General features: G+C 39.3%; 1 protein-coding gene and 1 long non-coding RNA gene across 2 annotated transcripts in view; both read left to right on the top strand.

Moving 5' to 3' along the window:
• Positions 1–16,602, top strand: part of LOC119735319 (putative adhesion G protein-coupled receptor E4P) — a 50,571-nt gene extending 33,969 nt beyond the window's left edge. Inside the window, exons 5-11 of the mRNA XM_038209018.1 lie at positions 8,416–8,521; positions 9,966–10,069; positions 12,090–12,183; positions 12,476–12,632; positions 14,716–14,785; positions 15,943–16,009; positions 16,513–16,602. Of these exons, the coding sequence (XP_038064946.1) occupies positions 8,416–8,521; positions 9,966–10,069; positions 12,090–12,183; positions 12,476–12,632; positions 14,716–14,785; positions 15,943–16,009; positions 16,513–16,602 (688 nt within the window). The remainder of the gene's footprint in view (positions 1–8,415; positions 8,522–9,965; positions 10,070–12,089; positions 12,184–12,475; positions 12,633–14,715; positions 14,786–15,942; positions 16,010–16,512) is intronic.
• A 1,399-nt stretch (positions 16,603–18,001) lies between these two features.
• Positions 18,002–21,371, top strand: LOC119735542. Its single transcript, XR_005272187.1, has 4 exons — positions 18,002–18,033; positions 18,444–18,503; positions 18,691–18,766; positions 19,820–21,371. It is a non-coding gene; the product is annotated as an uncharacterized LOC119735542 (long non-coding RNA).
• The last annotated feature ends 5,768 nt before the right edge of the window (positions 21,372–27,139 follow it).

Below are 27,139 nucleotides of genomic sequence, written 5' to 3'. Positions count from 1 at the left end.
CGTTCTAATTCGCCATGAAGTAAGCATTTGTGAATAATAAGCAAATGAATTCGAGACCAGTTCATGTGATTAATTTGTTCGCCAGAATTCAATAAATTGCCTTTTTCCAATTTGAAAATACATGACAGCTGTTTCCCACAAGATTCGGCTACAAAGCAGCAGTCAAAAAATAATTATGTTCATCGATCACTTTTTTACATAAACAGAAAGCAGATGTTACTGAAATAAAGCATGTTTTCGATAAAGCTCACTGAAAAAGAGCAAAGGGAAATACTTTACGAACATAATTTTAACAAAAAATATACATGTATATTGTGAACGCGGAAAAAAGGGGCAAGTATCCGTTGAGTTTAAAGCTATAGTCCATCATTTGTAATTAGTGCATTTTGTTCGTTTGAAGCAACAAAAGTGTTCAAAATCTAATGAAGGATACTGAGCAACTAACCTGATGAAGTTTCAGCTAAGCTTCAGCTGTACATTCCGAGAAAAGCAGCATTCTAAGATCTCAATTTCAAATCAAAAGTTACTGAATCATGTTTTGAATTGTTTTGAATTGCAGCTATACGCGGCGTCGCGCACTGATCCGACGAATTATAACAACCGCGCGCGCGTGTGCGTCGTTCCAATACTTGTGCGCGCTGCGCTGAATAACAAAACAACTACTAATTAAAATTTTCCTACGGTGCTTCTTAAGAATCACCGTTGGAAATTCCTTCTTTCGTTGATTACTTCAAAATGACAGCTTCCCAGAAAGAATAATTTCACAGGGAGTTTAGTTCCCTTACTATCTTTCAACCAAGTTTGTTTTTCAACAGTAATTACGCCAGTTACTTTTCGGATGGCTGCAAATTATGGACTATAGCTTGAATGTTGCCTACGTTTATTGTTTATATGTCGACTTTCATGTATCATCTTTAATTTTCTCTCATCAGTTTATATTTTTACCTCTTTAGATTAAAGGCAGATAGCAGTGAGCCAGAATTCAATAAATTGCCTTTTTCCAATTTGAAAATACATGACAGCTGTTTCCCACAAGATTCGGCTACAAAGCAGCAGTCAAAAAATAATTATGTTCATCAATCACTTTTTTACATAAACAGAAAGCAGATGTTACTGAAATAAAGCATGTTTTCGATAAAGCTCACTGAAAAAGAGCAAAGGGAAATACTTTACGAACATAATTTTAACAAAAAATATACATGTATATTGTGAACGCGGAAAAAAGGGGCAAGTATCCGTTGAGTTTAAAGCTATAGTCCATCATTTGTAATTAGTGCATTTTGTTCGTTTGAAGCAACAAAAGTGTTCAAAATCTAATGAAGGATACTGAGCAACTAACCTGATGAAGTTTCAGCTAAGCTTCAGCTGTACATTCCGAGAAAAGCAGCATTCTAAGATCTCAATTTCAAATCAAAAGTTACTGAATCATGTTTTGAATTGTTTTGAATTGCAGCTATACGCGGCGTCGCGCACTGATCCGACGAATTATAACAACCGCGCGCGCGTGTGCGTCGTTCCAATACTTGTGCGCGCTGCGCTGAATAACAAAACAACTACTAATTAAAATTTTCCTACGGTGCTTCTTAAGAATCACCGTTGGAAATTCCTTCTTTCGTTGATTACTTCAAAATGACAGCTTCCCAGAAAGAATAATTTCACAGGGAGTTTAGTTCCCTTACTATCTTTCAACCAAGTTTGTTTTTCAACAGTAATTACGCCAGTTACTTTTCGGATGGCTGCAAATTATGGACTATAGCTTGAATGTTGCCTACGTTTATTGTTTATATGTCGACTTTCATGTATCATCTTTAATTTTCTCTCATCAGTTTATATTTTTACCTCTTTAGATTAAAGGCAGATAACGGACACTTTGAACATGAAACTAGGATAAAACCAAAAAAAAAGAACTTGTGAAAAATACCATTTTTGGTCAAACCTTGCCTTCGTTTCATATTATTTTAAATGAAGAAAGTACTAAATAGAATGCGCAGAGATGAAAACGAAAATATGATTGTTATGCAAATAACCCTAAACCAAACAGACGACTAAATTGAATGATCATTTAAACCGAATGACATAACTTCAACTGAGGATAAGTTAAACATGAAAATGTCAAGTCTGACAACGAAATTGAACGTCTGAAAAAAAATACGAGCCACGGGAATGACAGCAGGGAGCTAGTTCGCTTCAAATCGGCCACTATCAAGATTAATTTGAATGCGTTTATTGTCAAATTGGCCGGGAAAACCGATGAAAGATGACTTCCCATCAACGAATAAGAAACGAAAAGCATGGTAATACGTTATAAGCGCACTCACGTTCGCTAATTTGAATGCCTCAATCGTCTTAAATTAAAGACTTAATTTAAGAATGCTACAAATTAAGTCTTGAAAGCACCAAAACGAAATAAAATGTCCAAAAACGAAAACGAACATTCAGAGCAAAATCTTGGCTGCCTAAAAAGGAAAGTGAATGCCCCTAAAATGAAAAGAAACCCCAATTTGATCCCACGTGCAAAGATCACGCGAAATAGAATGGCTGATAATGAAAATGATTAGAAAAAATCGGGAATTGGCTGGGAAAACCTATATTAAAACGTTTGGTTCATCCAAAGCCTCAGATTAGAAACGAAAAACAAATCAGGAAAATGGTACCGCGAGGTTTCGCGGTACAAAATCACGATCCTATCCAACTGAGTTATCGAACTGCTCGACTAATTCTGGAAATTCATGGTAATATATACCTGCGTGCGTATCATAAATGTATCGTAGAGGGCGCTCAACAACCATGTAATGCAGATGTTGTTGGGAAAAAAATTATTCGCTACCCGTTGCCGGCCAACATGTCCGGCTGTAAACGTTTTTACTACATCTCATAAATATTCATGATCAAATTGGAGCGCGTCATTGGCCGAATCCACCGCGCGTCCGGGAAGTAAAAATGATACGCGCCCAGGTGATGTCATCCCGGTGAGTATCCCGCTTGCTGCTGTGCGGTAGTTTTTCTGGTAGCACCAAAAATTCCCTCTGGAACCCGCTTCGTAGACATGTAGTCTACAGCATGTAATCTTTACGGAATCTTTACGGAGTGTTGGCATCAGACTATTTCATGTACTGTGACGTAGAACTTGAATTGTGCTGAATAAAGATGCAAAATCTACGAAGGCCGTTATCGACGAGGCAGTGAGGCTACTAAAAAGACAGTGAAGCTGCTAAATATGTATGAGGTGTAGTAAAGCATAGTTTATTTCTGGAAAATAGTTGGAATTACTGGTCCCTCGGTGTAGGTCAGCTTGACTACCTCCCGACGCGAACCTCGGGACCAGTTATTCCCACTACTTCCCCTCAAACAATGCTGTATTTGTATTCTACGAACTACTGATTTTCATGAAATAACTACACTCTAAAAATTAATTTGTCATTTTGACTAAAAAAAAATTGTCCAGTGATATGTCTCGTACGACTTACCTAAATTAGTCACAGAGTAGTGATGACTAATGACTATAGATTAGTCAAGAGTCAGACTCAGACTAGAAAATATAGTCATATGACAAGAATAGAAACCTGCTTGATACGACTAATCTGTAGTCAAGCGACTTGCGCGATTTGTAACTGAATTGCTGACTAATCACACTTTAGTCCGGATAATATCCACTGATTAGCATTTTTTTGTGTCCGTTCTAGTGTCCTTAATGGTACACCATAGTGTGTACATCTCCGGGTCACAGCTGACTTGCATCTCATTCGTTGTGCAATTGGATCATAGGGCCAGTGTTTAGCTCTTTGCATCTACCACTGCATGATCATGATCACACCTGCAAAAGAAACACACAGAGAAAATCTTTCTTTATTTGTTGCAAATTATTTATTTTTCTCCTCTTTTTTTTTGTTACTCAAAATTTAATGTCCATATTTCAAATCAACAAAATCGTGGAATGTTCTAAATCATGTTATAGTTTCCCTCCTATCTTTAGTATATTTAGTTTAGGAATTGGTACATGTATTGTTTGGCACAACAAACTCACTAGTGTGTTGCAAGGAAATTGCACAACGACATGGCTGATACGTATCTATTAGGCCTACCGCACACGTTTTTGCAGCATAAAGATGTGTCTAAGTACAAGCATAACATTTTGTAAGAGTCTCACTCGGTAGCTATAGGCTACAGCTTATTCTTACTGATTCAACCTACGTCCCTCACAACCGTACTCTCATTTCATAACTCATGTCAATTAACAACTTCTTACGAAATCATAGTTTGCCTACCTTCGTCATGGTTGAAATGGAGGAAGGAAGATGTCCGTTTAATGGCTGCCTGACGAACTGAGTGTAACATATCCGTATACACGTACGCCTAAAATAGCATCATTGATAAGTCCCGCTTTTTTTAAACACATCAACGGCGGGAAAATAACAAAATTCATTAGTCAGAAGGAATATATGACTAATTTTGACAAGTATTCGATCTTTCTTCAGAGACATTGACTGCGCATCATTTGTCAAAACCACCACTGATGGCTAATTTGGGTTAGTCAATGACATTTTTATACACGTAACTAATGTACATTAGTCAAAATGACAACTTATTTTAGTCATCACTGACGGTATATTAGTCTTCCATAACAGATAATTAGTCATTCAGCAATTACTAAACAAAGTTATTCATTTTGACAAACAAAGAGGCCTCAATGACGAATTAATTTTTAGAGTGTACCATTAGAGATCTGTAACTACCACTGCACTTTGTGTTTGGATGGTTTGGGCAAGGATCATGGTTTTGGGGTTATTCAGTTGGGGAGGTCAAGTGTCGAGTTGGTTAGGTGCCGGGTCATTCAGGTGCCGTATAGCAAGTCGCGAGCAGGACGCAAAAGTAAGGTGCTGAGTTGGAAAGGTCCCGAGTTGGCTAGGTGCCAACTGGGTGCCGACTAGATGCCGAGTTGGCGAGGGGCCGAGTTGGTGGGGCCGAGTTGGCTAGGTGCCGAAGTGACTTACATTCACTCAACAAACGCGGTACCTCCATGTATGATTTTTAATTGGACAGCAGAAAAAAAAAACATGTAGTATCCATCTTCCATTTATTCATTGATTCACTGTTTAGTGAAGTTATTTGTTGATGGATTCCATTCTCTAATTTTCTCCCACTTAATTTCATGAGAAAGCAATCAATAATGTAACTGTTACGCTTCAATGGATTCTTTGTAACATGACGTGAAAAACGCATCTTTGCAACAAAACGAGTGTCTCCCCTGAAGAAACTTATAGACTTGGAATTTGAAAGCAAAAGTCAGCGAACGTTTGGGTATCATTTGGATATATTACGTAGTACGTACGTATATTAACAGCACTGCTTATTAGGATCCGACGATGTGATAATGTTTGCACATGTACGCGTACTTCGGCAACGTTTCCAATCACCACGAACCTTATTTTTTTGAGGGACAATTGGAGATGAGTTTTCTTGAGAAAATGCTGTACATGCTGGCCTGAGATGGAGATATATCATTCAATGTTTATTTTTGTGAATGACCCTTTTTGAATTCTAAAACCTCGTTAAAGACTTTGCCATAGGCCTACTTGCTACACAAATGTAGGCTTATTGTGTAGTCACGTGATCCTGATTTTCAGCAAACTGCTCCACATTCTAAAAATTGTGTTTAGCAATTAAACACAATCTTGCTGTCAGTGTGAACACAAGTTTAGAAGCTAAACATAGTGTCCAATGCCTAAACATCAATGTGAATTGCTAAACACCACCAATCAATACTATAGGTTTTCTCGGTCAATTTTGGCAAATGAGCAGCCAATTTAACCACTACGCTATTCTATTTCGCGCGAAATCAAATGCTACTGAAAAGGGTCATTCGATTTCGTTTTATGACCAGTCAAATGTACTGTTGCGTCATTCGATTTAACAAAATAATCATGCAATTTAACAATTCAACAAAGCAGCATTCAAATTCGCAGGAGCTTTTTGAGGCGTGTGTTTAGTCATTCAAATTCATTTTTGGGCAGTCATTTCTGGAATTTGTGCAATCTAAAAAACGCTTTGTTAAATTGTTGTTTCCTTAAGAATGTTGAAGGCATAAATACGGTTCACTTTTTGGCACTTGAGTCACTTTGCCGATGTACTTCGAAGACGAGCTTTCGCTACAGTTTTACACGCATATTTCTAGAAATGGCAGCTCGTGGTCGCTACGCTAGAGTGGCCCAGGTAGATCGAGAAAGGTTGATTGAGGCCTTCGAGGGAAACGAGCAAGACTACCTTCAGCTTGCGGTCAATTTGAACATCAACAAGTCCACAGCCAGATCAATTGTTGCAACATATTTGAGGACTGGAAGGCGAGAGATGCTGGCAAGAGGAGGAGCAACCCACAGCAAGATGGATGATGACATGCGAAACCATCTGCAAGGCATCCTTGACGCTAATCCCGTCTTGACACTTCAACAAATGAAGGCTAGTTTGAGTGAGCATCTGCCAGAGAAGCCCCAGGTTTCTACTGCCACCATAGCCAGGGCCTTGGATGGGATGGTGATTACACTGAAACTAGTGGAGGACGTCCCTGATGCAAGAAATTCCCCTGAAGTTCTTGATCAACGCGTCCAGTAAGGTGAGTGGTTCCTGCAGCATGGTGTTCTGGCGCATCTAGTCTTCATTGACGAGACAGGTTATAACGTCTGGACTCGACGCTCCCAAGGTAGAGCTCCACGAGGGATCGCTGCAAGACGAGTCGTCGACAGACAACGAGGGAGAAATTGCAATGTCACCTTCGCTGTTTCTAGTGAAGTAGGCTTGGTGCACCACCGAATCGCATTCGAAACTGTGACGCGAGAGAGATTCGAGGAGTTTCTTGCGGACACAATTCAAGAGTGTGATGCAGTTTTCCCAGACGACGAACCCATTTACCTCATATACGACAATGCGAGGCCTCACGTGCGAGCCCAACTCCCTGAAGGTGCCAACCCAACGATCCAGCTGAAGCGCCTCCCTCCCTACTCCCCATTCCTGAACAGCACGGAAATGGCACACTCTGCATTCAAGGCTGCAGTTAAACGCATCCTTGGGTTACCTGAGTGGCAACAACGTGTCGGAGACAGACAGGCTGCCCAGCAAGCAGGAATGAACATGCAGCAGTGGAGGTGCGATCTCCTTCAACAAGCAGCCATCCAGAGCGTTGATGTCATCACCCAAGTGAAGTGCATGCAGTGGTACAACCATACCCAAACATATATGCCAAGATGTCTGGCACGCCAACAGATTGATGGTTGAGGAAGAAACAACATAAACAATAAAAAACCAGGAAAAACATAAAGAAACACCCCTTCAAACACAATACAAAATTAGGTCTTGGTCAGTAAACCAATAAAGATCCCCCCCCCCCAAAAAAAAAAGAATGAAGAAGAAAACAAAGAAGAAGAAAAAACCTCATTGGCCCCATGTAAAGTCTACTGGAAGCATAAATAAAGAAAACAAGGTTTGCCTGAATTAAAGTGAAGATACGAAACAGTTGCCTAGTACAGTTTATCTGTTTATTCGTATTTCTTTAGTCGTACTTATTTGAATTCTCTTTAAGCGAAATTGATTGCCTCTTTACGAAATTGAAAAAAATTAAATCAGTAAAATCTCCAGTCGAACCAGCTTTGCTAAATTGAATGATGATTGTGTGTCACAAAAAAGAATGATGATATGCTAAATTGAACAAAGTGCTAAAGGAATTTGAATGCCTCAAAACGAAATTGAATGGCCGAATTCTGAATTTGAAACGCAGTAACAACTGGAGAGGCAAAATAGCTTCAATTCGAACGCACGAAAATTAAATTGGCTGCTCATTTGCCGAAATTGACCGAAAAAACCTATAGTATATCATGTTTATAAACTGATGGCAATATAGTGTTTTTGCAGAGTCCTTAAAAATATATCTTTAAATATTGTTAGTTTTCATATTAAATCTGGTCAGATAAGGCCAAAAAAAAAAATAAGTCGGTCTCTGGTCAGCGCGCGCGTCGATTTTAATCATGCGCGTCGATCTTTTTTTTCACAAAATGTTCCGCGGTAGCTCCAACAGCGCCCTCTATTTCCGCACCTCCTCAATTTTGTTTACCAAAGAGCACCAAGGAATGGGAAATTGCACCAAGGCAAATGATCGAAAGCACCAAGGCAAATTATGGAGGACACCAATGTACATGAGGACACCAAAAAAGCAAAATAGTACCCCACCTTGTCTGTACATTTAAGCTTGAAGAAAAAAAAGAAAGCCGCGTGGCCGCGTCAATTCCGGAACTTTGGTCTGACCAGAGACCGAATATTTTTTTTTTGGCCTAAGAAGAAGAAAATAATTGCTTATTTTTTGGGCGGTTGCTTGTCGGCATGACGTCAGAGTGACCATTCACAACATATTGCTTATACTTTTGTTTGCAGGCAATGGTATGCCAATGGATGTCGAGTGTCTAGCGTCACGAAAGATGACGTCACCTGTAGCTGTGGTTTCCTAGCGAATTATGCCCTGCTATTGCAACCATATAAGGTGCGTCAAGATTTGCTCATCTTCATGGGTGTTGCCAGGATTGGGCAAGGAACCCCCTGGAAAAGAAAAAAAGAGAAAACAAAAAGAACATAAAGAAAACAAAAAGAGGTGTGAAGTCATATTTGCTATTACTTTAATACACATTTAACGAAACGGGCGTCTGCATGGCTGTTTAATGGCGGTGGGATGGGCAAATGTCTCCCGCCTACCCTCGGAAGAAAAAAAAGATAAATTGAGAATATGCTAGTGAAAGTACAAGGATCTTCGGGGAAAATTGGCTTTGCCTGCCCCCCCCCCCCAGAAAATATCCTGGTGACGCCCATGCTATTTTTTTTTTAAAAATCCAACCATGTTTGTATTTCTTTATTGTACATGGAAACAAGTTTTAGCGAAAGAGGTTTCTGTGAAAATGGTGGGGTTTGTTTTTGCATATTTAGAACTTGTATCAACTTCTGTTTGTAGTTACGGTATTGTGGGCGGTAAATTGTGGATGGATTGCACTTTTAGATTAAAGGTGAAAACTTGACTGTGACAAATACAGACTGCAGCTAGCAGATTGAGCGGAGACTACACCAGGCCGACCAATAAACCTCTGTTCTGATGACGTCACACTTTGTTTACATGTGCACTTTCCAATGGAGCCAGTGGGGGCCCACGGTCTACTGAGCACCATAGGAAAGCACACACGTGGAAATTGTGTGGAGATCGACTTGCGTGGAAATTGTTATTTGTTTGGCTGATGACAGTCGATACCCGAGTTTAGACGAATCTGGGCAAGAGGGCCTCTTGAATGGCTATTGTACAGAGCAACTATTGCATGACAGATTATCCTAAAAAAATAATGGTTTCGCCGTTGAATGGGCCTACGGGATAAAACTCAAAGCGTGTCTGTTTTGGTCTATTGGCTCCGTGTGTCAACAGAGAGGGCGCCATTTTACCTAGCAACGACGTCCCATGGGCTGGACACTTAGCTGGTTGACGCGTACCGTTCATTGTGTGTGTGCCGTTGTCATATGAAAATCCAACTCCTATGAAAATCGGACCCCTTTTCCCTATTATTGGTTAATCCCTAGCACGTGACAGGTCACTCTCCCGTATGTGATCATAAACTAGCATATTCTCGTCCTTACGCATGCGCAATACTACCAATGAGTCCACATTTCATGGAGTCGGATATTCACGCTACACCGTACGTACACCATGTGGATGTGTATGTACACGCAGTGGTAATGCAGCGCGTCAAGTCGCGGCAAAATTGCAGTCAGGCAAGATGGCATCGGTCGGTCCCCCCCACCTGTACTTTCTTTGCCGGTGAGGGGGTACTGGTAAACAGAGCGGATAGTTGGAGGCTCGTCTGGCATGGTTGCATGTGCTTCGAACCTGCAATATTGTAAACGTTGAAATAAACAAGTGTTTATTATGGTAATCATGTTCGTGATTATAGGTGGAAATGACTAACTCTCGCAGTATGAACCTTCTAACATCCGTCAACATGACTGTGACCGTTGCATCTCTCTGCATAGTTCTGCTGGCTTACAAGTACTCTAGGTGAGTTTCAATTTGTATTTCACATCATGCCGATTTATAAGCCAAGCGTCGCATTGGCATCGGTCAATTACGTAGAGGAAAGCAAATGACCATGATCGCCATTGGTTTATTTCTCTTAATGCCCAACCGTCTATGTTTGCATGTGATGTATTAGTATACATGTTCTAAAATCTTTCAAATAATTTATCAGGAACGAAGGGAAATGCACTTCTATTGTAACCTTTATTCATAATGTTGTCGTTATGCAACTCAATTTGTATGACCTAAATTAATTAGACAATGTTTGGTAATGGAAACTGTCTAGCACATATTACGAAGTGCTGCGCGGTTTCTCTTTGTAATATGCTCTGTGGATTGTTTCCTTAATAAAATATGTTAATCATGGCCTACAGTTAACCTTTTTTTCTGCCAAAAAAAAATAAAAAATACTACGTTTAGGCATACATGTTTTCTATTTTGGGAGTCTTGAATCCTCTGAAAATAGGCTTCTTGTTTTTGGTTGCTTTTGCGCCCAATCGGATCCGCCTTGCAAGTAGACGGCCCTTCATTATCGGATCTGATAGGAGAGGGAACAAGTCGACCCTGCGAGTACTAAATGTGTGTCTGTAGCAAATAATTTCTGATTTGAAACGTAATTGGTCAACATTTGAACCCCCCCCCCCAGGAACGACTCAATTTTCTTGTCATAGAAATATATTTGAAAGTAATCCGACCCCCCCCCCGTTCTGACACCCAAAAACAATTATGACAATTATACTGGTAAAAATGTCCGCCTGTGCACAACACTCGGACAGAGCCAGCTGAGGTACACTATTATACACATATGTACATCTGTACACTATTATACACATATAGACTGGCAATGAGGTAACTAGTGCACATCTATGCGCCCCAAGGGACTGTGAGTGACCAGAAGAGGTTTATATTTCCCGAGGCCAAAGGCCGATGGAAATAGGACCCTCTTCTGTTTTTGCCCGACTCAGGGGGCGTATTCGAAACCCCGTTCTCGTATTGAATGAACACGAGAACAGGGTTTCAAAATATGACAATAACCAACACGCGAAGGGTGATCGCGAACATGATTCTCACTCTTCACTTATTGGGGAGTAGATGAAGAACGTCAAGAACAAAGATGGCGGACTTAGGCCCCTACTGGTTCTATTTGTGTATAACATTGAAAGCACTCAATTTAATGCAGGAGCAGTAATGATACCAACAAATGTAGTGTTCATAGATAGGGCTTGTCAGCCTATTGTCTTTGCCAATTTGTATAGCTGTTTCGAAATTTCAATTATGTTAGTTTTATTTCAATTAATTGTCTCTTCTTTTCATTCGGCGTTTTAATACGGCGGCTGCCATCTTGAATGCAAGGCCAGCTGCACTCCACACGCCTTTGGGTATTTGGCGTTATCCGCAACCCGAGGACACTGTTCGCGGGTCACCCGAGAACGGAGTTTCGAATACACCCTACAGTTCCGAGTCTATTCTCTCCCTTGTTTTTCCAAACAACAAAGGTTTATTCAAATGAGTCCCACACATCACCGGCCCCCACTCTCCGTGTTTGTGAATAAGTATAGATTCGTAAAATTACTCATGCGTACATATTTAGTCAATGTACAACGAATGGAAGTCGTCGGTATAGTCAGGGTCATGTCCCACTGCAAAAAAATCAGTACGTCATGTCAGATAGCGATAGTTCAGGATTTTACTTGACGCAAAATACCTTCAAATTTTCTAGCTCGTCAAGTGATACAGAAACTGATTTACAAGTTTAATAAGACGTTAATAAAACGGGGTCTTTACCCATGGACTGCGTGGATGGTGGATACGAGGGGACATTTCTGTATCTTCTTCCGGTTCCCCACCATAGTCCCACCGAATAGTTTGCGATTTTTTTGTGTTCTAACAATCGCTCAGGACAACACTGAGCGTACAGTGTTTGTAAAATACGTCGGTGAAGGGCAAAACCGAATTTGCAATACTGTGTTTCTTATGGGAAAAACCCTTACCTTTTCTACAGATTAACCAGCTCTCGTACCGTGACCCACGCAAGTCTATCGTTGGCAATGGTGGCTTTATACTCAACGGTCTTTTTCCGGGACGATGAAAAGCCGGTAAGGAAAGAAAACGTGACGCTTTAACATCCATTAGTTCGCTAACGGAACTGCGCACGAAACAAGGAAAATCGTTATAAAAAAAAAAGAATAAAAGAAAATCAATAGAGTTTTGGAGCTCAAGTCATTTAAAAATACTAAATAAGTGCAAATTATCGCATCCAAAGGAGGAGAACTCCAGGAAAAGAAATGCACTATTATTATTATGTTTTAAGTCGCCACATTGTAATGTTATAATATATCAGCAATACAAAAATTGCTTCTTTTTCATGAATGTTTTTGTTTTCTGCAGGTTATCTGCACCACCGTCGCCATTTTGTTTCACTTCTTCATGCAAGCTACTTTCATTTGGATGGCACTAGCAGGCGCTCTTTTCTACCTGACGTCACACGATGAGCACACATCTACTTCACGGATCCGACCACGTGCATTATTGCTGACAGGCTGGGGTAAACTATCATCTTTATTAAACCCCTGGCGATGGTAGCGGTACCGCTGCTTTTAAGGTACCTGTATTTCCCACCAAGTGGCTTTGATAATGAGCCATGGGCGGATCCGGGGGGCAACGGGGGCCATCCCCCCCCAAAAAAAAAAAAAAAAAAACACACACTATTTTCCTTTTATGTGGCGTCGCAATAAAGGCAGGCACTGCCTTTACCACCATCTTTTCCTCCAAAAGATTTGGTTAAAGTGGTCAGAAATAGCCTCAAATCACAACACAGAGCATCTAGAAAATCCAGAACTTTTTTTCGGGGCCCTTAAACGGGCCCCGAACCCCATGCCATAATTTTTGGGTCCCACTTTTTCCACTAACCGTTTTGTTCGAAAAAGAAATAAAGACAGATTTATCAACAATTCTTAACACTTGTTGGGTAATCGTGCCCGACCGTGCACTCAATTAATCTGAAACATTTCCACCTTTTCTCATACTGATACATTATCGGTTGATTTTTGATACGTTATCGGTTGATACAGTATCCGTTCCGTGGTGATACATTATCGGATACATTTTTTTGGGGTAATTACATTATCCGTCGACACGTGATACATTATCGGATACTAATTTTACTACACTCTCAGCCAATTTTTGCTACATTATCTGTTAGTGATATGTCATTGTCTTCTCTCTACAGGTTTCTTCAGGCTTGCGGGCGAGCACAGTGCTTAGGGCGCTTTTGAGGAATCCTCGGATTCATTACCAGAAATGATGAATACTACTTCTAATAATAATAATTAGAAGAAGAAATTGAATAATACACTAGTTCTCATCGTCTGCAAATGCTGCCCAACTAAATTTAGTGCAAAATATACGGGAGCCCAGAGAGGCCACATAAAGCTTATATTCATCGCTACCCCATTTAAAAGCACGTTAAAATTGTGCAGCAGCATGATTCCAGTCAAACCAGTGAGTTTGGCAGTTTTGAGACATCATCTTACATTGAAAAAACAATAATAATTTTGCCGACGCGCATGGCTACGACGACGCGCGCGCAAACCAGAAACCGGAGACTTTTTTTGCCATAATAATAATAAATATTATTTAAAAATGCTTTACATGTTACTAAGACATAAGCGCTGTACAGTTCATTAGAAAGAAAAAACAACAACAGCACTTAATAAAAACAAGTATATACAAGTCATTTAACAATTACCTTATTAAAATACTGTTATATTGTTAACCTATTTTTGTTTAAAGTTGTGAATAAGCTATAAACAATACATGATGAAAAGTTGAGAGATTTGAAGGATATTGACCAATCACCGTTTGCGAGTTGGCAACGCCCCTTAGACAACCCCATGGAATGTTTGTACGCTGAGTTTTGTTTGTCTCAGATGTTGCGCGTTCCGCGTCCATTTGTATATCATGTAATTTGACAATATTTTTTACAAGCTGCGTTGAAGCAATTCTACCGCGATAGGTCAATTGTTCATATTACCACCCCCATCTCTGGATCCTGTCAATACATCTGCATATTACAATCAGCTCATTAGCATATTACCGTACACTATCAATTACATAGGAGTAACTTAGGCATTTCCCCCTGATGCACGAGTGATACTATTAACCACATAACAAACTGCTTTCAAATGTTACATATCTGCATGGCATACAACACGAGAACAAAACATGTTTAGTGGCTATACAAAAGTAAGTTATCACGCTGAGTGCACGGAGCAAATCTGCTTAATTTTACCTACAAGGAATGTTGTGGCGTGGCTGGTCGATAGATGTGGGTGAAGTGAAGTCTATCACTTTTCCCTTTAAGTGAAGAGAACACCGCGCAAACCGATCTTGTTTATGAGTTAAGTGTGGCACGGAGACTATACAATTAGTCGCGTGTTTTTATAAATTCTCCTCCACACGTCCTTTGTTAACTCGTAAGTGAACGCGAAGCCTAGCCACATATCGCCACCAAAATTTCCTGCGGGCAAACAAAAGGCACTCCCATTACGAAACATTCGACTTATCCAAATGCTGCCTAATATTAATACCTGGCCAATTATTTCGTTGCCATTTTTTTTTGAATGCAGGGTTCGCTGTAGTAGGGATGGTGGCTTCATTCGCAAGTGGTCTTTGTGGTTGCGCAACAAGCACAGGAAGGTAATGTGCAATATTCACAAGGACTTGGAAACTGTCACTCAGGCTAGTTTGGTTTTTCTTAAAAGCAAGCCTAATTTCCTCTTCGTATCTATCCCGCAGAATGACACAGTGACTGACTAACTACATGTACATAACTTGAGACTCAACCTGGTTGTAGACTAGTGAAGAGTGCTGGGCAGTGCTATTGCATAGGATTACCTAGTAATGGGCCTAATCTGGTCCAGTGTGTAGACCAGATGCATGCACGGAATTTCAGTTAAAATCCATTCTGAATGAATTGAGTGAAATTGTGTGTGGTCTATTACCAGCTGTACTGGGCTTTATATCATGTGCTATTACAGTATTTCATGTCATTCTCTGCAACAGTTATCAAGAGAGATACATCTCATGACCATTGGCTGGATTGCTCATTGGCCTTACAAAATGCAAAATACAATAGGAGCAATCCAGCAAAGACAGTTTATTGTACCGTGGACTGTTTTTGCTTAAAGGGAAAATACAACATTTGCAAACATCAAAAAATTAAACTACCAAATCATTTTGAAATACCTTGCTGGACTGTTAGTGAATGACAGTGTAAAGCATCCTGTAAAATCATGGCACCGGGTATACTGTCATTTTCAAGAAAAGTGGTATTGTTGTATCAATTTCCAACGCTGATCGGCCGACCAGCGTTGGAAACAACTGGCTTTTTTTCAAATACTGGCCCCAATTGACCATCACACTTGTTTGCAATCGATTACAAACCTATGAACGGGTACGAGCCAGCTAGACTGGTTCCCTGACCTTACGATTCCCCAATGTATGTAAACTGCTCTGTTTCTTGGTTCTTATAGCATTTTCGAACCCAAAACCTCAAAAAAGTCAGTGTAACTATACTTATTTGCTATATATTTCCAACCCCCCAATTCCATCCATTTCTGAAAATTACAGCAAAAGCAAATGATGTATATTCCCTTTAATTATGTGCGATGCACATAATTATATCCCCCAACTCGTAGGAATTGGTGTAACATAATTTCTAATTATTCCATGTCATAGCGCCCTCTGTGTTCCTCATAACATTATTTGTACCAATGAACTCAACGCCTTTTTCACCATCTTTAGTTTAATAAGAAACATATCAAGGTTCTTTTATTTATGTTCTTCTTTTAAAGCTGCTGGTTGTCTAGTGGTGAGGCCTTCGTCTGGGAACTCATGGGTCCCATTGTATATATGCTTGTTGTAAGTATCAATAATTGTTTGCTGGTTCGAGATGGACCAGACATCTTTGTACGTGACTAACCAACTCAATTACTATCAATTGTGAATTAAACTTGTTGAAATATCAGCAAAACCCCAAGGTTTAAAATAGGAGTATCGGTTATGCAATTGCATGGGCTAAATCTGGCCCATTGTGTAGGCTAGATGCATGGAAAGACTCCAGTGAATAGCCATTCGGAATTGATTGAAAATACTTCTGCGCGCTCTTGGACCAGCTTTACCAGGCTTACTTGTCCTTGTTAGTCTGAACATGTACTGGATGGATTTCCACCTTAATAATATGTAGTAGAAACATTATAGGTAAACGCATTTTAGACGTCTTGTTTGTACACAATAACCAATATTCTAACATCCATGATTATCTATTGTATACCACTATAACAGCGTGGTGTAATATTCAGCAATTCATATTTAAAGAAAACTACTATCGCATCTGTTTGTTTTATGTTTCATATGCTGTTCAGATCAAAACTTTGATAACTTGTCGGTTGACCAGGTGGGGAGGATTGCAAGAGAAAAAACTTAACAATCAGGAGACGATCAAAATAAGGTAAGAAAAATAAAGTCAGAGTTGGACTGAGATTGGACTAAGATTCGCATGAATCGTCAGGTTTTCAGACTGCATAAACTTTATCCACACGTCACACATTCTCAATAAATGCACCGATTTAGTTTTGTTTCAAGCTTCATAACGAGATTGTAAACTGCAATTGGAAAAGCTTTGTGTACATCGTTCTTAAAATGCTATGTGTCAATGTCTGTAGTTCGATTAGTTTCCCATTGATTTTCCGAAATGATTTCGTTTTTTCTTGTCATCGTGAAGGACGTCACCTGTCAGAATATTTTAAATGCTATCTTTCTTGAAATCAAAATTTGGAAACTAAATTGCAAAATTAAACAACTTATCTAAAGCTATCTCCATGCTGTCATCAAAAGCTAGCAACCAAAAACCCACTGAGCAACTATGAAGTGAACCAAACACGTGCTGTACGTTGGCAATATATGTTTGATATCGCTCACTCTATGCCAAAGTAACAATTGAGCCAAGAAAGGGTCCAGAAACAAAATTGCCAAATCTTCTTTCTACATATACAACAAAATGCAACCCTAAAACTTTGCCTTAAAAAAAAAGGAATTGATGGAATTTTACGTTTTGGGTGTCAGATTAAAGCTGAGAGCGTTGTCTTTTGAATAGTGAAAAAAACATGGAAATAGCACTTTGGGTTATCAAAAAAATGCCAATTATGTAAAAGTAGTCATTTTTTTCCACTCTGTGCACAAGTACTTCAAGCAGTACATCATTTTACTGTAAGCCTAGTGTGCAATTATCCTTCATTTGTGCAATTAGTTTTAGTATTTTAACAAATTTATGATGCTGAAAGGGTTTTAAAAAGGACTAAAAGGGATGAGATACCTGTTCAGGTGGGAAATGAAAGGTATTTCAATCAAATTCATATGTATTTTTCTCATATTATGTGCCATTTTGCTTGTAAGGATTAGGACATGCACAAATAAGTACAGTGAAAATCCATGTGGTAAAGTGTTGTGTACAGCATGAAAAATGACTACTTTTACGTAATTGGCATTTCTCAGCAACCCAAAGTGCTATTTTTATGGTTTTGTCAGTATTTGAAAGAAAAATCTCTCAGCTTTAATCTGGTACCCAAAACATAAAATCCACCGATCTTCTTTTTTAAAGCATATGTTTTAGGGTTGCATTTTTTGTGGGTCACCCTGTATACATATATCGTGCAGATAATACGGCTAACCTGCAATTTGTGGAGAAAATGTTTCCCAAATTCAAACTATTGAAATGTCATTTAATGTGTTATGATTTCCCGAACGTACCTGTTTACAGATCTGGACTACAGGTGGCCTCTGTACTTGAGCCGTTGGTTTGCTTGTTGTGGATACTGGGACATTCCTATCTCCCTGATGGCAACTTATTTTTCGCCAATGCATTCGTGACCTTGAATAGCCTGCAGGTAGGCTTTTACGGTTTATGAAGCATTTTGCGTATTTTAGCACGTATTCTGTCGATCTGACAGTATTTGATTTTCATGCTGATGTTTACATCCTCTACACCATTGGTCGTTATAATTCATTAAAAAGTCAAATATTTTCATTTTTACTAAAATTTTACTCAAATTACATATTTTTGATGCAAAAAGAGGAGTAGTGCAACACCATGCAACTTTCAGAATTCAAATAATTTCGGCTAATGCACTTTAACAATACTAGAATAGTAAATAAGACATAAATGGTTGAAAACAGTCTATTCAATAGAGGCAATGAAATGAAGAAGCTGATTGGACGCTCATATTGCAGGAAGTTAATTCATAGTGACACTTTAATTTTCTTTCTTATACTAAAAACAACGTTTTTACTCTTACAGGCTTTCTTCGTGTTTTACACCAGTTTGTTGGAAGAAGACAAATCTTACTTGGAAGAAGACGTAGGTTTGAATTTCCTCAGCTGCTTTCTCGCCAAAAAAAAAATGGAAAATAAAACAAACAAAAACAAACATTAACTCCCCTGGAAACAAGTGAAAAGAAAACAACAACTTGAGGTGATACATTCCGCTGTGTGTTTTTCCTAAATATTCCATACAGTTCAAACCTCGTTCCTTCGTTACAATGCAGGTTGCTACGAAGTTACACACGACAGTGGACTCGGGCACAATATCAGTTAAGGAATGATAAACTCAACGTGGTTCAAGTGAGTACGATTATTGATACTGGATGTACACCCCTCAGCATTGAACCTATAGTCCCGAACCAACCAAGCATACCCAACCAAACCCAGCCCACAGAGGTGCCCTGTCCAGGACAGCTGCCAAGGACAGTTCCCTCCACCCCCTTTTGTGTACGACCGGCCTTTTTTTCACGAGTGCCTCTTTTTAAAGTCGCGCGATTGTGTTTAATTGTATCGCCACGAAGACCGCCACTCATTGTCCTATAGTGTCCGCATTGCAGGGCGCCCCCGTAGGAAAATGTTGTCCAGCGAGACATCCCCAAACACTTCGGCCGGGTGACTGATGAAAAAGCCTGTCTACCTTTCAGCACGGATGCTACACAAATAAGCCCCCCCCCCCCCAACTGTAATCCAGCCCCCACACTCGCCCCTATTGTGAGAATGCTGGCTACGCCGCTGACCATGCCTAGTTTAAACAAGCCCTCATCGACCCAATCCAGCTCACCAACGCAAACAATCAGCCCAGCCCAGCCAAGTCCAGCCCAGTCTCGCGACCGGACTCCAGACTATTTTTTTTGGCTAGTCCAGCCCAAGGCCAGCCCAGTAGATCTAATAAGCCCTGCCAAACTCCAGCAAACTAAGCCAAACCAAGCAAACAAATGCATCATACTGAAATAACTCAAAGTTCCTGACGCACCAAACATAGTTGCAGATGTCTTGGCCTACAAGACTCCTACAAATTTATTCCAATCCAACACAATCCACTCAACAAGTTAAAGCTAGAATACTTTGTTTTCAAACCCTCGATAAAGATACCGTACTATTATGTGAAATTTATTTACGTATTTTCTTAATTACTCTGCAATTTGTGAGGCAAAAGTTCGCACACAATTTCCCCATTCAAACATGAGTTTATTACACGTGCAAGCCCAATTAAAATTGGTTGAACCTTTAACCCACACTTTCCTAGCCAAGCACTAGCCCCAGTAACAACAACCGTCAGCTGAAATGAAAATTACGCATAAACAAATTATTCAGTCATTCCTCACCTTAATTCTTAATTTGTTTCTCTCACAGCCACAGTGCGAGCAGTCGGAAGTTGGTGCCTTACAGAGATGGTCTTGAGACAACTTAATTTCGGTTTATACATTATGTTTACCTATATAACCAATAGGGTCGATAAGCACAAGTTTCTGTATAAAAGCAATTCACATACAGTGGGCCGCCTTTTAATAAGACGCCACTTACCGCCCCCTTTTCAACTTTACGATCGACACCGTTATGAAAATATTACCATTTGGTTGATCATTTGTTTTTATACAAAACCTGAGCAAATCCCCGTCATCCGATTGGTGGATCGTTGATCACATGTCGTTGAATTATTCGTCCCCACGCACTGCGCGGCCGCAAAGCAAAAATACAAGTTCTACAGCACGGTGAATTGAACTTACATTGCACGATTTCATTACTGTCGGCGGTGGCGCTGTAACACGAATCCAATTTTCAGAGTGGTAAATTGGCGGAAGATACGCGAGAATCTCGGTGTGGTTTCCAAATAGAAGAGGAAATATCAGAACTCAATCGTAGGTGATTCTGACGCTGCTAACACAAACAAGCACATAAGATATGCTGCCAAACGATTAGAATAGAAATGGGGAAGTTCTGAACTTTTCGAGAACAGTTTCTAAAATACACAAATTGGATATGAAAGTTCTGAACTTAGTTGTGAAACTTTTTTAACCGAGATAAATTGAATAATGATAGGCTAGTTCAGAACGTCTTGAACAGATTTTTAATAAATCGGATATTGGAAGTGAACCGCCAGTTATTGCCATCTGAAAAAGTAGAACATTGATGTAGGTACCAGTTTACCAAACAATCAGATAACAAGGATTTATGCAGGTGTTATATAAAACAAATAATACATGTTTCAAATTCGTGCAATGGAAAAAATAATTTCATTCGGTGACAGATGTATGTTGCATTCCACGCGCCTTCGCCTCGTAGAATGGAACATTCATCTCTCACCTCATGAAATTATTCTTACCATTGCACTCACTAACATTCATTGTTTGTATACCATTATTCAAGCGCGGTACTTATTAAGTCACAATGCTTTTGGAAGCATTGTGAAAACTCGTTATTCACAGATAGAATGAACCTGGAACCATGCGTGTGCAAGGACAAAACGCAGCCCGTTGAATACTTAACATGCCCGCAATTATTTCCAAGTGGCGCACTGCACCGTGAATTGCCCATTATTGAAGAAATATCAAAAAATGAACAAGTTTATTTCAATATAAATGTATATATGCTGTAAGTATTTTAATGTTGCTGCTTTGCTGATGTTTTTTTTTTCTGTTGGAATCCGACGAGTAATTACTATGTATATTTTCTTCAACTACAAGGTATAATGTAGCGCCTTTAGCACTAATGTGTTGGTGGATACGTGCGCTTTTAAAATGACAATAATTATAACAATAATGAGTGTTATTATTATCGTCCATTACCACCCAGTATCAAGCAATGAGATGGAATTCAAATCAAGGGTGAACAGGGAAACTGAAGAACAAAGGATTATTCAAAGACCAGACTATATTTAAGGAGGCCTTAACCCTAAAGGGGCCGGGGGGGGCGGAATCCGCCCCCCCCCCCACTCAACATTTTCCGTGATAGCCTCTAAAAAAAATTTTTCGCGACCCGAGCTGTTATGACTTTTTAGCCTCGAGCTTTGCGCATCTTTTGATACCAAAAACATAAAAATCGGACCACGGGTTGCCGCGAAGCGAAACATTTTCCGGCGCTACGCGCCGTGAAAACTGAATTTTCGCATATACGTCGTGTACACAGAGCAGAATTGCTATTTGTACATATGAATAAATAATTAGCCATAATTCCAAAACCCTTTGACCTATAGTCATGAAATTTCTTGGGTATGTTTAGGAAGAGTTGCTCTATACATGTGCCGAGTTTCAAAATTTTTCGTTACTCGATGGCCGAGATCTTAGGGGGGGGGGCGGAATCCGCCCCCCCCCCTCCCCCCCGCCTGAGAGATGGTCAAAATAACCCGGCCCCTTTAGGGTTAATAGGGATCGTGGCTTTAATTGTCGCACTTCAAAATTAATAATTGATTGATCAACACCTTCTGTTTTGACTGTACATATACCCGTGTAGAAAATGTGTGTGATGACAGTTTTTGCTGCGAAAACGTATGCACATTTTCATTCTAGTTAGTTATTTAAAGTGCTTCCTTGCCTTTCATTTGTTTGAAATCTGAAAAAAAATTCTTCTTTACAAAGTTTACTTTTCTTCTTTTTAATCAAAAGACTGGTAGCTTTAAAATTGCTTGGCTTGTGATGTGCCACGATGGTTATTTTTCAACTAATTTGTATAAATAGAGCAAACATTGATTGTCAGCGGGAAAATACATACTGCATAACGCAATAAAAATAGTATTCCGACTTATGTTTGAACATTTGATGCATTCCTCTCTTTTGACCTGGTTTCGCTGGGTAGTTGATAACGACATGGTTCTTTAAATGATTGATACGAGTAACTTTAGTGAATACGTCCATGGGCGTCGCGGGGGGGGGGGGGCAAGGGGGTAGGGCGCTTGTCCCCCGCCTCCGGAAAAAGCCACACAAAAAAGAGCATGAGAAAAAAAGGAAAAGGAGGTGTGAAGTCAATGTTGCTATTAATTTAATTGCTTTTAACTAAATGGGCGTCTGCATGGGTGTCAATCAGGGGGGGGGGGGGGGCAAACGTCCCCTGCCATCCCTCGAAAACAAAATGATAAATTGAGAAGAGGCTAGCGAAAGTGCAAGGATTTTGGGGGTAAAATGTGCTGTGCCCCCCCCCCCCCGAAAAAAACATCCTGGCGACGCCCATGAATGCATCTGTAGTTTAATAAATACACTATATTTTGAATGAAAACGAATCAACACAAAACACAAGTACCGCATAACTCGTCACGAAACAGAGTCACTCTTAATGCATATTTGCATATTTTTCTTAATTTCACATCAGATCTACCTGCGCGTTATGTATATTGACTGCAGCCTACTTGGCTGTGAGTTTTTCTTAATATACTTAAAGTGAACTTCGATTTTTTTTTTTTCTTTTGTGCATGGTCTCAAAACTGGCAATGAATACGTGTGAAATGAAATTGAAATGCTTTTGAATATTCAATATAAAGACAAATGCGCCCTCGTGTGACAGTGATGAATATGACATGCGTCACACCACACATGTTTGACGGGAGGGGGGGGGGTTAAAGGCTCATCCCAACGATTATTGTTCGTGCAGAATTACCTAAATCAGAGGACAGTTAATGTTGTGATAAAGCAAGGAAGTAAAGTGTGAAGTTAAAATGGCAAAACGCAGCAAACGGGTACATACCACGCAGTTTAGTAACTTTAGTTTAATAAAGCCATTTTTTCTTTGACACATTTTGGAGGGGGACTTCGATGAAGATGTTTCCGTTTGATTTCAAAGGAGCAGCGCAGATTTTATCCAATGGAGAGTGTTATAGAAACATTTAGTATATCAATTATATTATTACTATAATATCATTTTGTTTAAATAAACGTTCCAATACATTAATTTTTAGGTCAATTCGAATAGTTTTTTGAAACTTTGAACCAGGATGCAGATGTGCTTCATGACCTTGCACTTAAATAATTTGTCAATTCACTGCCATTGGTCTCGGAAAGAAATACACAGTGGCACTTGTGATATACTTGAACCCTAGATTTCTATAACTGAATAACAATCGTAAACCAGGTACGTACAGGTTTCCCTGGCGCATATGCATTCATTCATACATATCTTACGTCTTGTCCTGAATTTAACAATGATATACACATCAGCAAGGCCTTTTGTTTTTATTGAATAGTTTCATTTTTTTTAATAGTGTAGATTTAATCACTGAAATTTCTTGGAAAATAACCTGAAAGTGCAGGTGACAATACAACTTACATAAAGATCATCTGTTGGACATTTAAACGGACAACACTCATTGGCAGATCAAAAGATGTAAAACAAAAAAAGAAATCATCTACAAAGGACAGGGGTGAGTTTAAAAAAGTTGCAGAATTGAAAGTGCATGCAGATTCTAATTCATTATTTTGAGAAGGAAAGTTTGTGGTCAACGAATACATTCGACTTGCTTGGAATGTGTGCATTGGTGGTAACTGGTAAGGGGCACGTGGTGTCGTTGGCGACTTTGCTGCAAAACATTTTTATATCTTGTCATACAGGCAGGTAACCCGGGATATGCATTGAGATCACCAAAGCACGTATCTGCGTACACGACGCATAGCTTGTCAGAAGTAAAGCTAGAGTCGGGAAAAATAATGACAAAAAAGTATTTCTAATTTGTATGCAACGTTTCCTGAATGCGTTCCACACATTACAGAAGGGTAAATATTTTTTCTGAAAAGTATTTTCTTCCAAATTAGGGTAAAGACCGCATACTCTCTGCCTTTGGAAGCATTATGGTATCAAAAGTCTAATTTTCTAAACTTGAATAAGGTGCTTCTTCAACATATTCGACGTACACAATGTCCATTTTGATGGACATAATCCCTCAATTACCCATGATGGGCAATGAAGTATTCAGTGAGCACAAACATTATAGACAACAACAGTGTACTGACAATCTCCGCAATGACGTCAAACAGCTAAGGGGAACCTGGATATCTCAACTAATCTTATAAATCACCATAAACGTTCTTCGAAATGTCTTACCTAGAATTACAAGCAGTAAGGCAACAGTAATGCGTTGAGCGGAGGCACGGGACATCCAGAACGCTGCCATTTCCAAATGTGTTGAAAGTGTGAGGCCCTAAATATAAAGTAGCAATACCCATGTGGTTTTGTTTTGTGCTATTCAAGTTGCGGCCCGGTGTTCACCTATACTGTATTGTTGTATATTTCCGGCAACAGAGGCCTTGAATTCACAATATTAAATTGCACTTAACGCTCGGAGTAAACATCTCCATTTATAACCTTGAACTTTAGAAATGCTATCTAAAGGAATTTCTCAATTAAAGACACTGAAGTGATTGTTAGATGATTATCGCACCGAGTCTCATCTGAAGGAATCGGTTTCGATCACTTGAAGATTCCCAATACAATTCACCGGGGAGAAATCGAACGATAGCGAGGCAGGTTGTTGAGTAATCACAAGACGTTTCATCCAATCCATATTTCCTCCAATTGACCTCACGAGCCGTTCCATCAGGCACGCAGGTCAGTAGTGCTGTTTCATTGACATCCACCCAAGGGGCGCTGGAAACTGTTGGTTGGGCATTACAAACTTCTAATAAAAAAGAAATATCTTACAATCAGGGTTTTTAAAGGGAGGTTATTAATTAATTGGATTTGCATGTTCAAAATACATAAAGAAGGAAGGGACATTTATAGGTAAATAAGATGCCCACTGCCTGCACGTGATATGGATCGTTGAAATTAGTGGCAGAAGAAGTAATATGCAATTCCTTAATTTGTTCAAGCCTTGAGCAAGATTTAGGAACCAACTTTATATTAATTCATTGACTTCAATCAGGCATATTAAGTGGGGAAGCAGGAATATTCTAAATATGCTCCAATGGAAACGAATTCACATTATAAAATTAAAAAATAGTGATTGATTTAAATTGCTGGAAAAAAAACGTTGTTTCCTACTTTATTTATTAATAATTATCAATCACATCCCTCTCTTTCCAGTATAATTTTCGGGATTTAATTTGTGCAAGTATTAAAAGTCTATTTTTTGGGGTAAAACAATTAGGTTATTCTCCGCTTATCTCTCAAGGCCAACATCAGTAAGAAGAGAAGACAAACATTCTGGACTAGAGACGCAGCCATTTCCGCGCGTAATACGGAGATGCAGCCCAATTGTGATAACAATTAGGTTTCTTGTTTATCCTCCAAGTTCTGTTCACACTTTTTGCATGACCAACACGCATGTACAACTCCAGGCAAGGACTTCTTTTCTCGATCTCCGGTGACGACGGCCTTCATTACAACAACAAACTAAAGTGACAACCAGGCAGCGCATGGTCATAGAGTAAAATGTGACTACCTGGTTTAATTCCCTTAAAACTACCCTGGATGGAACGGGAGTGCTGACTGCTGATGCTTCAAACAACCGGGCTTTCGAAATGAACACAAATATGAAAAAAATACTTTACAAAGCGATCGTATTGTTAGTATCACACCAGCAACTGGTTTTGAAAAGAATGAACTCAACTCGACCTTAGCAGTCAAAAGAAATATAAGAATTGGGATCTATTAATGGAAACGAGTGCTATCCGAATGGGACGTATTGAACCGCTGCAGCAATGCAATTTTGACATTAAAACGAATGGGAAAGGATGAACATTGTATGACAGTCGAGATATTCCCTCATAACTCTCTGTCAATTGGGCCATCGGTTCCTTTCCACCTCGACATTTTGTTCCCATGAACAGTTGGTCCGTATTAAATCATAGGCATACTGATATCTATAGGCGCATGCAGTAAGAGTAAGACAGTATTTGTACATCTACCATCAACAGAATATCCAAATTTTAAATTCAACTTATCATTAACAACTTAAAGACTGGTTGATGTGCTTTCAGGATCATTATAACGTGCTGTTTATATTACCCTACAGCTATATTATCCATCACCAGCAGAACATTGAGTACGTGCTAGTGTCAGAGTACTCATTGAATCATCCCTTGATAGCAACATAATTATCCAAGTTCCGAACATTCATTGCCGGAATAAGGTGTCTGGACTCCACCGAGAAAGTCAGCAATAGTAGTTCCTCTTTGACTCCACACCACGTTGTCTAAGACACCAGTTACATCCAGTGAGAAGCTAAAGGTCAGTGTTGCTGATTGGCTTTGCACATGCCGATGACGGCAACTTATTTTATAGTCACAGTGATCATAAGGTACTTTTTGATGTAACTAATTCTGAACTTAGTAAGGTCTCTACATGGATCAAAGCAAATAAGTTAACTGTCAAAATAATGGAAAACACATGTTATGATATTAAGCAAAAAGAAAAACCGATTGATTACTGATATATTTATTGATAAAAAATAAATCAGACAGACTGACTCTGTCAAGTTTTTTGACTTCATATAGATAAAAATTTCATATTTGTTATATTATATCAAGGAACATACACTTTTTTTTTGCAAATTGAGAGCATTATTTCCAATTTGATATTTTAACGACTTTATATAAAAACATTAGTTTTATCCTATTTAAGGTATGGTATACTTGCATGGGGTCACTGCGGTACTGGTCTGATAAATAGGATACTAAGACTTAAAAAAAGGGGTTTTGAGAATAATCAACTCCACAACTTTACAGGAACACAGTGATCCTCTTTTTCATA

This window comes from Patiria miniata, unplaced genomic scaffold (assembly GCF_015706575.1).
Source record: "Patiria miniata isolate m_02_andy unplaced genomic scaffold, ASM1570657v1 HiC_scaffold_29, whole genome shotgun sequence".
In the NCBI taxonomy this organism is placed as follows: Eukaryota; Metazoa; Echinodermata; class Asteroidea; order Valvatida; family Asterinidae; genus Patiria; species Patiria miniata.
Note: the sequence above shows the minus strand (reverse complement) of the source record. Positions and strands in the feature narration are given on the sequence as shown.